Source organism: Mustela nivalis (genome assembly GCF_964662115.1).
Source record: "Mustela nivalis genome assembly, chromosome: 14".
Classification (NCBI taxonomy): domain Eukaryota; kingdom Metazoa; phylum Chordata; class Mammalia; order Carnivora; family Mustelidae; genus Mustela; species Mustela nivalis.
The window spans coordinates 31964648-31979730 of record NC_139033.1 but is presented as its reverse complement, the minus strand read 5'-3'; the positions used below and the strand labels follow the sequence as shown (position 1 = coordinate 31979730).

General features: G+C 38.3%; 1 protein-coding gene across 1 annotated transcript in view; it reads left to right on the top strand.

Annotated features, from left to right (window-relative positions):
* The window catches only part of SERPINB7 (serpin family B member 7), a 30528-nt gene extending 17445 nt beyond the window's left edge, over window positions 1–13083 (top strand). The window contains exons 5-8 of the mRNA XM_082700159.1: window positions 4648–4765; window positions 8273–8415; window positions 9362–9508; window positions 12164–13083. Coding sequence (XP_082556285.1) covers window positions 4648–4765; window positions 8273–8415; window positions 9362–9508; window positions 12164–12562 — 807 coding nt within the window. The 3' untranslated portion in view covers window positions 12563–13083. The remainder of the gene's footprint in view (window positions 1–4647; window positions 4766–8272; window positions 8416–9361; window positions 9509–12163) is intronic.
* Window positions 13084–15083: the final 2000 nt, after the last annotated feature.

Genomic DNA, 15083 nt, shown 5'->3' with positions numbered 1-15083 from the left:
TCATGTGTCTGTTAGCCATTTGTATATCTTCTTTGGAGAAGTGTCTGTCTTCTGCCCATTTTTTTGATGTGATTATCTGTTTTTTGTATGTTGAGTTTGAGGAGTTCTTGGATATCAACCCTTTGTCTGTAGTGTCATTTGTGAATATCTTCTCCCATTCTATGGGTTGCCTCTTTGTTTTGTTGACTGTTTCCTTTGCTGTGCAGCTTTTGATCTTGCTGAAGTCCCCAAAGTGCATTTTCGCTTTTGTTTCCTTTGCCTTTGGAGACATATCTTGAGAGAAGTTGCTGTGGCCAATGTCAAAGAGGTTACTGCTTATGTTCTCCTCTAGGATTCTGATGGATTCCTGCCTCATGTTGAGGTCTTTTATCCATTTTGAGTTTATCTTTGTGTATAGTTTAAGAGAATGGTCAAGTTTCATTCTTCTACACATAGCTCTCCAATTTTCCCAGCACAATTTATTGAAGAGGTTGTCTTTTTTCCACTGTATTTTTTTTTTCCTACTTTGTCGAAGATTATTTGACCATAAAGTTGAGGGTCCATATCTGGGCTCTCTACTCTGTTTCACTAATCTTGTGCCAGTACCATGCTGTGTTGGTGATCACAGCTTTGTGGTAAAGCTTGAAATCAGGCAATGTGATGCCCCCAGTATTGTTTTTCTTTTTCAACATATCCTTAGCAATTCGGGGTCCCTTCTGGTTTCATACAAATTTTAGGATTGTTTGCTCTAGCTCTTTGAAAAATGCCAGTGGAATTTTGATCAGGATGGCATTGAAAGTATAGATTTGCTCTAGGCAGTGTAGACATTTTAACAATGTTATTTTCCTATTTAAGCAATAAATTTCCATCTCCACTTGTCTTCTACTTGACAAAGAAAATAGGCAATCAGAGCAGATCTATACCCCAAATAACACCCTGCTCCCTTTCCCTTTTCCCTTCAATATCGGGGGAACACTTTGCTTAATGGATAAGTCCTCCATTTCTCCTTGCCACCTCACCCCCTCCCTTGCCCCCAGTTTCTTGGTGCTGTTTCTGTATTTTTCCTGAACTTCTGGTACTCTGTTTTCTTCTTCTTCATCACATATAAATGTGCTCCAGATACACATCTTCTCAGTTTTTCTCTCCTTTTTTTTTTTAAAAAGTTACCCCATGATTCTTTTTCCATTTCTGTGTTTCTCACTCTGACAGTCTACACTTGAAAAATACTATTTGAAGGATGATATGTACAGGCAGAATCCATTTTTTTTCACCCTCTCTCACTGCTCCATCTATTGCAAACTAGCTTCTACTTTCCACATTCTCCTGAAGCTGCTCTTACCAAGGTAAGCTTCTCTTACCAAGGTATTGGCTTCCAGTGGACACCAAGCTATGGGCACTTTGCAGTCTGGGTCTTACCTGCCTCTTTAGTATTCAGTGCTATTGGAGATCCCTGAAACTTTCTCCTCTCATGGTTTCTATGGCATTGATTTCTCCTGGTTTCCTACCTTCTCTTCATTTCACTTTCCTTTGTTTATCTTTATTCATTTATTCATCTCTGGAATACTGTTGCTCTTTAGGGTTCTGCCCTCTGGCCTCTTCTAAGAAGAGATGATTGACTTAGAAAGTTTAACTTGATGTTGTCCTCCATACCTCCACAGCTCATTCATTCCTCACCCTCAATGTCATGCTCATCTCTCTGCCTGCCTACTGCCAGTCTTCAAGTGGGCACTTACAGGTTCTTCAACACAGCATCTCTCTTATTCACACATATTCTCTTCCCTCTGAGTTCTCTTTCAGTGAATGACCTACCAGGTATTTTGATCAACTTTGACATTTCCTTTCCCTGGAGCTTCACTGTCGATCAGTGAAGAAGCGTTAATTGATTTTCCTTCTACTTTTAAAGAAAAGTTATTTGAAATAATTTCAAACTCACATAGAAGTTCCAAGTATTATAGAAAGAACACTTTCCTCCTGAAGCATTTAAGATGCTTTATCATGTTTGAATACTTTCATGTAATTCCTCCAGTGGCACTCTCCTACATAGTCACCATACAACCATCAAGATCAGGAAGTTAACAGTGTACATTCAGCCCATCTTCAGATCCTTTTGGGTGTCACCAGTCAGCCCAACATCATCCCTCATAGCAAAGGACTTAGCTCAGAATCAATCATTATATTCTGTTGTTGACTCACTTTTAGTCTCCTTCAGTTTGGAACAGCCCATAGCCTGTCTTGACTTTCATGATCTTGACACTTGATGATTATTTAGTGTCCAGTTTTAGGCCAGATATATTTTAGAATACCCTTCAGTGTGGGTTTTTTTGATATGTCTTCATGATTAGAGTCCTATTTTCTCCCAGCATTTCTGAATTATGATTGATATATAATATAGTATAAATTTAAGGTATAGAGCATGTTGATTTGATTCACTTACATATTATGCAAGAATTATCACCATAGTATTAGCTAACATTTGCACCAGATTTGATGGAAACATCCAACGAAGCCTGTTTGTTTTTGTTGTGTTATCCCTGTGGCACACTGGCAGGATTCTGATTTATCCTCTTGCTTGTCCTGCCATCTTTGGTCACATGATTACAGGGATGTATGCTGGGTTTCTCTGCTGTGAAGTTACTCTTTTTCCCTTTGTTGTTAAGTATCTTGTGAGGAATGGCTTTCAGACTGTGTAAAGATCTCATTCTTGCTAAAAGATATTTATTTGTTTGGTTATAATAATATGGACCCATGGTGTCTTGTTTTAGCCAAAGGGTTAATCCATCATATTATTTTCATGCTCAAATTATCCCTTCTATTGACATCTATATTTGTTTGACATGCCCACCTCATTTGAGCACTTTCTTTATGGCACCATGAGAATTTACAATCCCATCTTATTTCCCTGCCTAAGCCCTAGAATCAGCCATTTCTCCAGGAGCCCTAGTTCCTTTTTAGGAAAATACATGCACATATGAAATCGATGTTCATCTTTTTACCCAAATATAGTGAAACCCATGGGTTCCTACTGATATCTCCAATTTCCATCAAACACCATAGGGTTCATTTTTTTTTTCTCTTTTTCTGTGTTCATTTAACTCCCTTCTCCAGCATTGAGAAATCTGGCTGTATTATTCTTACATATTTACTTGCTTGATCAGTCTCCCTCTATGTAACCTATTTCCCATCACTGATGGATGCTGTTGCTCCTCCCAATGTGAAAACACCTTCTTTATCCCATAAGAGATCTGCCCCTCCATGCTAGGCTGTGTTTATACACACACACACACACACACACACACACACACACACACACACATACTAGGAGTATATGTCTTCCCTCGTCTTAGTCTCCCACATCCCATGGTCGTTGCCCACTACAGAGATGTTCCTGTGTTCCTGTCACTTTTTGGGGGCTTTGACACCCTACAAGAATGTCCACTTCACACTATTTAGGATCTAATACCTGCATGAGGCCACCCCTTCTCAGGAATGCCTCTGGATTCTGCCTAAGCTTGAATTCCAGAGCTGGGCTTCCCTGACAAGGCAATGTGTTCTTTGTCTCCTTTGGCTGCTAATACTTTGTGTTGAATTTCTCCTCACCATGATGGAGCTCTGCCATCCATCCAGCTCTGCCATACTGGTCCTCCCCACCCTGAGATGTGTACCTACCTAGATTTGCCCCTCCTAATGGCTTTGAGTCTCAGCTGTTCAACAAGGAAAGGGAAGGGTAGGGGACAAGAAAGAGTTAGTTCTACCTTCTTAGTGTATCTCTAAAATTTGTTTTGTCCTCCCCATGGCCCTGGAAACTGCCAGTGCTTCAGTTCAGGACCTCTTTATATTCCTAAGGATAAACTATAAGGACATTTTAGTAAGTCCCTCTATTTCCATTCATTTTTTTTTCCTATGCTGATTTCAGAGTCACCTTTATGAAATGCATATTTAATTATATTACTCTCCTGTTTAAATCCTTTTAATAACTCTTCCTAAAATAAAATGAAAGCTCCTTTTCCAGGGAAATAAGACACTCATGCTCTTCCTCTGTCCTGTCTCCTGTCCTCCATTTTCCCCTTTCACCACATGCTTTAGTCATCAAAAATTCCTGTGGGTCTCCTGAGTGTGCAAAGATACTCTTACTCCTCTGAGTGTACTATTGCTTGGGGCCTTACTTTTCTGCTCATCTTCTTCAACTTGACTTCTTTTTTTTTCTTTCAAATGCAGGCCAGGTCCAGGGGCTTGAGCTTTATCTTAAGTACAAGAAGTTGCCTGGAAACCTTCTTAATGCTTTCAGTAGGAAGCGGGTGACACAAGCAAGGGAGATGAGCAAGGACACTGTTGAAGTACTTATGGTGAGAAAACAGTGCTAAAGCCAAGGAAGTGGGCTTTAGCCATAATCCCTGTTAGCCTCCCCTAATCTACTTCAGATAAACTTAGGTTCAAATAGTGTGCTTGCTGTGCAAATTCAATTTCAGGTTCTCCAGCAACCTATCCAGCCATATTTTCATATTTCTATCCATATTTCCTCATCTTTGAGTGGGGAATGAGTCTTTGAGTAAAATGGTGGAAATGAAGAGACAAGTTGAAAAACAGAGTTTTTATATGCTTAGTTAATGATGACTTGTGACTATAAGAACTATGTATCACTTACAGAACTGTACTTATTTATATTTATAGAACTATATTGAGTGTGCTGAAAAATTATACAATGCTAAAGTGGAACGAGTTGATTTCACAAATGATGTAGAAGATACCAGATATAAAATCAATAAATGGATTGAAAATGAAACACATGGTGAGTGCAACCCTATTTTTTTTTTTTTTTTACAAGATTTGCCAGTGATATGTGAATACTGAGAATGGCCAACTTTAGAGCTGGATATCTTTTGTAAAACATGCAAGGAACAGTTCCTCCTAATCCAAAGTAATGATTGATGTTATTGAATATTTCTCATGCACTCTTGGTGGTAAGACAAATTGGTGCAGCCACTATGGAAAACATAATGGAGGTACCTCAAAAGTTAAAAACAGAGCTATCAATATCTAGTAATCAGTAGATTACTAGATATCAATATCTAGTAATTCCACTACTAGGTATTTATCCAAAGGAAATGAAAAACACTGATTTGAAAAATACATGTATGCCTGTGGTTATTGCACTGTTATTTACAGTAGCCAAGATGTGGAAGGATCCCACATGTCCATCAGTAGATTAATGGATGAATAAGATGTGATATATATCTCATAGATAGATAGATAGATAGGAATATTACTCAGCCATAAAAAGGATGAAATATTACCATTTGCAACAATGGACAGACCTAAAGGGTATAATGCTAAATGAAATAAGTCAGACAGAGAAAAGCAAATATTTCATTTACGTGTGGAATTTAAGAAACAAAACAAAGAAAAAAAGAGGCAAACAAAAAACTGACTTTTAAATACAGAGAACAAACAGATGGTTAGGCGAGGTGTGTTGGGGGATGGGAGAAATAGGTGAGTACAATTAACTTGATGAGCACTGAGTAATGTGTAGAATTATTGGATTATTATATTGTATACCTGAAACTTAATATAACACTGTATGTTAATTATACTTCAATTAAACAAAATAAACAAGAATGGTGGTTACCAGTCTTTGGGGATTGTTGTGTGAAGGGGAGTTGTTTGATGTATTTAGAGTTTCAGTTTTGTAAAGTGAAGTAAGTTCTGAAAATGTGATATACCACAAGGCATATATGGTTAACACAACTGATCTGTTAAGATGGTAAATTTGATGGTATATGTTTTTTAACACAATCCTAGCACCTCAAAAAATCAATGCTTCCTTTTCCCATTTTCTATTCTAGTCCTTGGTTTTATGCACAAAAAACAAGTTGACCTAGTTATGTTCGGAGTCTACATTCACATTTGTGTTTATATTTTTTTCTTCACATTCTCTCTCCCATATTTTTAGAGACGACTTTGCAATTTTTATGACCATTTAATTGCATAGGTCAAGTATGAAGTAAAGAATGTAAACATCCTTAATAGTTTTTTATATTTACTATTTGGTGGAATGGTAATATTTAGGTTGTATTGGTTACATCAAATAAATTATTAAATAAAAGAAGAAAGAAAATTGCTTTAGTATTTGTCCACAGTGTGGTTCTGAATAATCTTAATAATTTGAATGCTTTATACTTTTCAGAAATCTTACCTATTACATTATCTCATTGGATTGGGAAACAAGCCTATGAAACAAATACTGATTTCATTATGACCATTCATAAATTACTATTTGGGAAATATATTTTATATCATTGCTTCCTCTAAAAAAAGATGCATTGTTTATCTTTCATTTAAAACCCTCTTCCTGTATCAAAATAATGTATGTGACAAAAGTGGTACCTTCCAGAAAAAGTACATTGCTTTATTGGTAAGTGTTCTCACACAGCTAAAAACTGAATTCCAGCAGATGCTCTTGTTGAGTTCAAAACAAATAAGGAAATGCATTCATTGCTATTTTGTTAATCAATTAATCCCAAACCTAGTCATTTCTTTACTTAAGGCTTGACTTGGATTTATGCTCTGAACAACATACTAGTATTTGCTGAGTGTGGTTCTGTCTCAAAAGTAAAAAACGTGTGACTTGCAAACATTTGACATACTACAACTTGTCCTGGGAACAAGAATACAGTGCCCCAGTTTTCTTTTGCTTATTCATTCATCACTACCTCAGTAGAGGGTTACTTGGACCATTAGCCATGTTTCAAATATACTATTCACAAACAAAGAGGAACCGTGTAATTGCTTTTCCTAATAACTGAATGGAATTCTATTTAGTGTGTAGTTTTTAAGGGTATCAGATTGCTAATATCTTTTTTCACCTGGACCAATTATTCATTTCTCTTCCTTCTTTTTTCATGCAAATATATTTCAAAAATTATTCTTATTTTGATAAGCATTAGTTCTCAATACTCATTTGGAGGGCGCACTTCAAAATGCTGTCAACATTCCAACAGACCCACCCAAGTCCTACCACCCCAACTCCATCCTCCACACACTGCCAAAGCAATCCTCTTAAATAAAAAATTAAAAAATAAGTAAATAAATAAATAAAATAAATAAAATAAAATATTAAAAAAAAGAAAATTAAAATATCCCAGAAAATATTAAAAAAAAAAAAAAAGGTAAATCTGACCCATCATGACCGTGTCCTTTCTTATATTCCAATGAATCCTGAACGATTATTTTCCATTGCCTTCAGGATAACCCAAAATTATTACCAGACATTCAGGGCTCTTCATTATTGGCCCCTGCCTCTAACCTTTCCAACCCTACTTTCCCTACGCATTGGAATGACTTAGGGTTTCTCCAAATACACTGTGCTCTTCCATGCTTCCATGTGTTTGGGTAAACAGCCTCTGCTGTATGCAGATTCTCTCCACCTCCCACCTTGCCATCAGCTCAAGCAGAGGGCCAAGCCTGAGATGGATGCCCCTCCTCTGTGTCCCCACAGCACACTCAGCATGTGGCTGTGGTACCCATGTGTACAGCTGCCCCCTGCAGTGCACTGCGAGCCCAATGATGGCAAGGACTGTGCCTCTCATGGCTGTGATTCAAGTATCGAGAAGAGGGTTGACATCCAGCAAAATCTTGTTCATGCGGAAGGAAGGAAGAAATTAGTCCAACAGAATGGAGTTAAGTTATATTTGAAGTGCTGTGGCCTTGTCTAGGCAGTAAAGGTAGTTTGGTGCTTAACAGCAAGGAGGGGCTTTGGGAATTGTCTTTCTGGGTCAGAATCCTGGTGCCCTAAGTTTCTTGTTGTGTGATTTTGTACGAATTACTTCATCTCTCTGTGTTTCAGCTTCCTCCACAAGAAAGTGCTCACCTCACAGAGATTTTGTGAGGATTAAATCAAACATTGTACATAAAGTGCTCAGAGAGTACTGGAGGAGCAATTGGTCATAGATTATTATAGTATCATTGTTATTACAATTATGTTGTAAGGAAAACATCATGTTCACCTTGTCTTTTTTTAAAAATTATTTTAATGGGGCAGTTGGGTGGCTCAGTTGGTTAAGCATTCACTTCTTGATTTCAGCTCAGACTGTGATCTCAGGGTGGTGAGATCAAGCCCTACGATGGTGGGGCTGGAGGGGGCATCCTCAGTGGGGAGTCTGCTTGAGATTATCTCTCCCTCTGCCTCTGCCCCTCCCCCTGCTCTCTCTTCTTCTCTCCCAAATAAATAAACGAATCTAAAAAAAAAATTAAAAATACATGAAAACTTAACATATTTTCTCCATTTATATTTCAAAAGGCAAAATCAAGAACATCTTTCGAGGAGGTAGCATCAGTTCTTCGGCTGTAATGGTGCTGGTGAATGCTGTGTACTTCAAAGGCAAGTGGGAACTGGCCTTCACCAAGAATGAAACTGTAAATTGCCTGTTCAAATCTCCCCAGGTATGGGAATATTTTTTAGATTTTTTTTTTTTTTTTTTTTTTGGCCAGGAGACCTGGGTGTCTCAGTTGGTTAAGCATCTGCCTTTGGCTTAGGTTGTGTTGGAACAGAGAAACTCAGATTAAACTTTTAAATTTAGTTTTATTTATTGAAATGTTCTTTCTGCATTCTTCCACATCAGAACTTTTAGATACAGGAGTGGTGAGAGCTGGTAGAAATCAAAGATCGCTGAATGAGTGATAAGTATAGCCATGAATAGTATAGATTTTTTTTTTCTTTCGTCAGAAGTCAATTACAGACCCATACCATCAAAATCACACAATTTAAGAATGAGGTCTTAGGGACACCTCGGTGGCTCAGCCGTTAAGCCGTTAATCCCAGGACCCTGGGATTGAGTCATGCATCTGGCTCTCTGCTCAACAGGAAGCCTGCTTTTCCCTCTCCCACTCTCCCTGCTTGTGTTCTCTCTCTGTCAAATAAATAAATAAAATTAAAAAAACAAAAGAATGAGGTCTTATAAAAATAAAAAATGTATAGCATCCACTTTTAATTACAATGCTATTTAATAATTATTTGTTGCTTACTATATAGACATTTTCAGATAATATGCTAAGTGCAAAGAAATGAACCAAGTTCTAAGTATATTAACTCATATGATCTTTACAACAGTCCTGCACAGTAGAGACTGTTTTACCTCCATTATATTGATGAAGAAAGGGAGGCACAGAAAGGTGACGTAATTCGCCCAAAATTACATGCTGGAAGTTTTAAATTCAGGCAGTTAATCTCAAAGCCTTTGCTTGTACCCCTAAGCCATGAACCACTGCAACCACTATTGGCAACAAGTCAGGAAAAATCTACAGGATCAACCAAACGAAAACTGAAACACTATTCTTATAAGTGAAATAAGGTAGATTAATAAAAAATGTTTTCTGACTTGACTTTCAGTGTCCTGGGAAAGCAGTCGCCATGATGCATCAAGAACGGAAGTTCAATTTTTCTGTCGTTAGAGACCCACCCCTACAGGTTCTTGAGCTCAAGTATCACGGTGGCATAAGCATGTTCATTATGCTGCCTGAAAATGACCTGTCCCAAGTAAGTTGCTACTGCCACTTTCACTATTGGGGAATTAGAAGATTTTTAGGATATTATTGATTGTATTTTTATGCATCAACTTTACAATTTTGGGTTGTAAGAATTAGAGATTTACCCCTATTCATTTGACAAATATTTAAGGAGTACCTACTCTGTGCCAGGTGCTGTTACTACTGAGATTGACTTATTTCCGTTTAACATAGTTTTAGTTGAATAGCTATGAAATTGGAACCCTCTCAGATCTCAGCTTTGTAGAGAAAATGGCATGAGTTTAGGTCTTTGCACTTGGCCATGAAAATAATGTTTCATGTATTATTGGAATTTGAACAGACAATTTTCAGGCAGGAATGATACTGTGGGGTCTGGAGTCCTGGGCCTTTGTGCACTGAAATGTATGTGAGCTGCTGTGTCTCTGGGAAAAGCAGAAGTTAGGGACTGCCCTGTGACTGGTGTGACTGGGACAATAGACCAGCATGGTACAAGAGGCAAAGAGTGATAGTCCTGAAAAGCGAGGAAGAATCACCGTATCTCAGATCCTGATCTTTTTTCAGGCCTATCCATATAGCCTCCTGAGCCTGTGACCTGAAATCCCAGAAGCCTGGGTGTCAACATCCCTCTCTGTATTTCCAATCAAAAGTAATAATAGACACCATTCATTGAACATCTATTATGTGCCAGGCCATGTACTCTGAGCTGCATTTATGTTATCTCATTTGATCCATACAACAGTCATGTGGGGCAGGGAAAGGAGGGTCATGGAATTTGATCAATTTATCTGATAGATACATACATATGTACAAATATGTGTGGGTGTACACACCTATCAGCTACCCTAAAATGTTACACCTAAAGTTTAAAATATTTTTTGGTGTTTTGATTAGTAAAATGATGACTCTTGCTTGTAAAATAACTGGGAAACTACATAGAATATAAAGAAGTTCTCCTCATACCTGGAGGCATAACTTCTATCCATCCTTTTTCTATGATTTAGAAACATGATTTTAGAACTTTAGAAATACAGTTTCTAAATGTACAAAACCACTGAATCATTATAATGATTTTCATTTAGTTTCATTTTAAATTACCTTTTTTTGATGAACAGCAAGAGGAATGTCATGAAATTGCTATTGTTAAACCTAAAGTGACAATATAAAATATTGATACTCATATTAAACCAATAATTCACTTGACAATCATTATCACAATTAGATTTTAGCATACATCAGTTATTTTAACTTCAAATAATCTACCATAACAGAAAAATTAGCCCATATAAAACAAATGGCAGATAACATGAAAGATAGATTTGTTCTTATACTTATTGTCTAAGTTTTTCTTTTCTGTAATAGATCTTGCTAATAATGTTTAGATCAGATGAGTATAAATCTATTCCTACATTATCCTATAGACCTATATAATCCTATGTAATGAAATAATGGGGAAGTTGGCTTTATAGTGAGCTAAATGAGGAAATAATTCTAATTCAAAGTGAGAAGTTATTATAGATTAACCATAAACTGGATAATTTACACACATAAAATTTTTTTTTTTTTTTTAAAGATTTATTCATTTATTTGTCAGAGAGAGAAGGAGAGAGAGCGAGTACAGGCGGACAGAATGGCAGGCAGAGGCAAAGGGAGAAGCAGGCTCCCTGCCGAGCAAGGAGCCCGATGCGGGACTCGATCCCAGGACGCTGGGATCATGACCCGAGCTGAAGGCAGCTGCCCAACCAACTGAGCCACCCAGGCGTCCCCACACATAAAATTTTAATCAGATAAAATTTGATTAAACAAATTTAGGTCTTTGATAAGGATAACTGTAAAAAGCTTTTAAAATTCCAGTAAGACTGAATTTGAGAATAAATATCTACATATAAATTTATAAGCAATGTGCACGAAAAATCTTCCCTGTGTACATCTGGACTAGTCCCTGATCAATTTTCAGTATTCAAGAGTTGGTGAATTCCATTGGGGAATCATTGAGGGCAGCAGTGGTGCTGGAGAGAGGACCGTGGGCTCCTAGCTATGTAACTGACGTGCCCAGCTATGCAATTTGGCATATTTCCTACAATGTCTTGAACTTCAGTTGTCCCATGTTTTGAATAGGAAGATGTATTTGGATCCAAGCCCCCCAGTGGTGTAGGCGACTATGCTAGTAGGTACTGATCACCTAAACTCTGGAAGCTAGAGCTCTGGGCTCCTTGCTTTGGGCCACCTGCCATTCCATTGGTTATTCTGGCAAGCTATACAAACATTACCATTTTCTATGTCGTTCATGATGGGAAATGGTCAAGAAATGCTGACTTAAATGACCTGAGCTCCTTTCACCCTCTGATGATCTCTGATACCCTAATTCCTTCACCTGCCCATTGTTCCACTTTGGCTGTATTTGTTCATATGTGGGCAGAGAAAAGAAATGCCTTGAAATACAAGTAAGTCACACCTTGTCATAGCAGAGAAAATTAAACATGATTTATTAAAGAGTGCTTGAACTATTTGTGCTAATAATTTCCCATTTTCAGAGTCCTCTGGACCCATTGACATACTTTCACTCAAATATCCAGAAGAGAATAATTGTGGAAAACCATCTATCTTTGTAGTTGGTGTTTTATCTGTCCCTTAAGCATATTGAATTGCCTTTTCAATATTCCTACAGATTGAAAACAGACTGACCTTTCAGAATCTAATGGAGTGGACCAATCCAAGAAAAATGAGCTCTCAGTATGTTGAGGTGTTTCTTCCTCAGTTCAAGATAGAGAAGAATTATGAAATCAAACACCACTTAAGAGCCCTAGGGCTGAAAGACATCTTTGATGAATCCAGAGCTGATCTCTCTGGTATAGCTTCAGGAGGCCGTCTGTATGTGTCCAAAATGATGCATAAGTCCTACATCGAGGTCACTGAGGAGGGCACGGAGGCCACTGCTGCCACAGGAAATAACATCGTAGAAAAGCAGCTGCCCGAGTCCAGGGTGTTCAGAGCTGATCGTCCGTTCCTCTTCGTCATTAGGAAGGATGACATCATCTTGTTTAGTGGCAAAGTGTCTTGCCCTTGAAAATCCAGTTGGTTTCTATTATAGTAGTCCCTACCACATTAAGGAACCACCGCAAGAGGATAGATTGAGGTGTAATTGAAGCACGTGGTGTTTCCTTCGTGTTTATTTCCTTTTAATATTGGTCGGCAGATGATTTTGGAGACTTGACCCTTTGCAGACACTTGGCTGATTGTCCTGACTCTGCTTTAGCCTACCACTGTGTGCCTCGCATAATTCTAAGTTTGTTCTCTTTCTGCCCCAAATCATTCCCATCATTCCTCCCCCGCCTCCCCACTCCCATCCCCATATCCCCTTGCAACCTGGAGCTGGGCATCACGTCGGGGAACTTCTGGTAATGACAATGTGGAAGCAGCCTAGGGATTTGCCTGAAACTCTATAGTTATCCCAGTTATTCCAGTTTCATTGCAAAACGGGCTTGGAAGGAAGCCCAGCTGCTGAATGTCGGTGTGAAGGATAACCTCAGAAGACACTGGAGAGTTTCCTTCCACATATCTGATTTGAAATCAGTGTTGAATTTAGATGCCAAGGGACGCCTGGGTGGCTCAGTTGGTTAAGCAGCTGCCTTCGGCTCGGGTCATGATCCCAGGGTCCTGGGATCGAGTCCCACATCAGGCTCCTTGCTCGGCAGAGAGCCTGCTTCTCCCTCTGCCTCTGCCTGCCTCTCTGTCTGCCTGTGCTCGCTCGCTCTCTCTCCCTCTGTCTCTGACAAATAAATAAAATCTTTTAAAAAATAATAATAATTTAGATGCCAAAAAAATACAGATTTGGGATTGGGGGGGGGCAACTGAGATATTTCACTAATAATTTCAAGTTCCTATTTTTTGGGCTTTCCTTGATAGAGACTTTTTTTCTTGATAAAGACTTAATGTGTACATAGTTTTTAAACATTATGTATCTTTGAACTTTGCCATTTGTTATTTACAGTATATAGTTCATGTGCTGTATAGTTTATTCTCTATTTGTCAGAATAAATACATACAACATGGCTGTACTCCTCTGACCAGCTGTGACTACTAGTACTTCCTTTGTTTGCTAGGCCAAGCAAATTAGCAATGAATAGAAATAATGCTTTTTAAATATAAATCTGATTTGGTTCAATATTGCTAATTTATGGGGCTCCTGGGTGGCTCAGTGGGTTAAAGCCTCTGCCTTCAGCTCAGGTCATGATCCCAGGGTTCTGGGATCGAGCCCCACATCGGGGCTCTCTGCTCAGCGGGGAGCCTGCTTACTCCTCTCTCTCTGCCTGCTTCTTCTGCCTACTTGTGATCTCTGTCTGTCAAATAATAAAATCTTTTAAAAAATTGCTAATTTATTACACATGCAAATTACTTTTACAGATGCATAGTCTGATAAGGTCATTTTAAACCATTTTAAATACTAAGATTTAAAGTTCACAAAACAGATAAAAAATAAATTGAGAATCAATAGACCAAGCTGAACTCACTTAGGATTTTATAAGCAGGCTATTCAATTTTTTTTTTAAATCACAAAAGACTTTCACCTAATAGGAACGAAATAAATCTGGAATAGTCTATAGCATGGCACTGTGGTGCATAATACTAGACCTGGCAGCTATTTGATTTTCAACAAATGTAGAATCCATGAATATGACACAAATGTGTTAATGTGACATGATTTCAGAGATGTAAAAAAGCTTCCAATCAAAATAATTTTAAATGCTTACCTGCCATGCCTGAAATAACTATTATGTCTTTCAGAGACTATTTTGGGGGGAGTGAAATTAACCAGTATGCAGTGGTATCTCTCTCTATATATTTTTTTAAGAAGCTGATTTTTCTGATTACCCCATTCTCACTTATTGCCATTCAAAAATGACATACTTCTAGACTCTGTCCTTAGACAGTAAAGATATAAGAAGAGGATGAAGGAGTGTGCATTCTGATGGCAGCCATGCTGTTCAGAAGCATGGACATTCTTGTCTATTGGTAGGGATTCCTGGGCAGCCATGGTAGGACTCATAACTGCTGAGGTTTGAAGCAAGCATCCGGGGAGAGTGAGGGTCAGGTCTGTGAGGAAATAGTACGGAAAACTGGTGTGATCTTTTGCTACAACTTTAGTTGGTTCGTCCTGCCATCCATATGTCTACTTCATGGTTAAGGGCCCCAGTTCATGCAGAGAAGGGCTACCTTGTCCAGTCATGATCTAGGCTTTCATTTGGCATTACTTCCACAAGCTGAACAGCTTCTGAAACTGTGGCAGTTGTGGAAGCATGATGTTTCCTGTTGAACGTTGTCATTACACCTCAACTCAGTGACAGCAGAAGTAACAGCTGTTGAACCTCTGTCTTGCCATTGAGCTTCATGTTTCTTGGGGCAGAAGTCATGACTGATTTGTTTTGCATCCCAATATCCATAGAACAGTACTTAACATATAGTGGGCACTCAGTGTGCCTTCAGGATAAATGTAGTTGGAAGTCCCAAGAGACCACATGGACCACTTTGGTATAAGATCAAGTCATTGATCTTGTAACCGATTTCTTTTCATACAAAGATGACTTTTT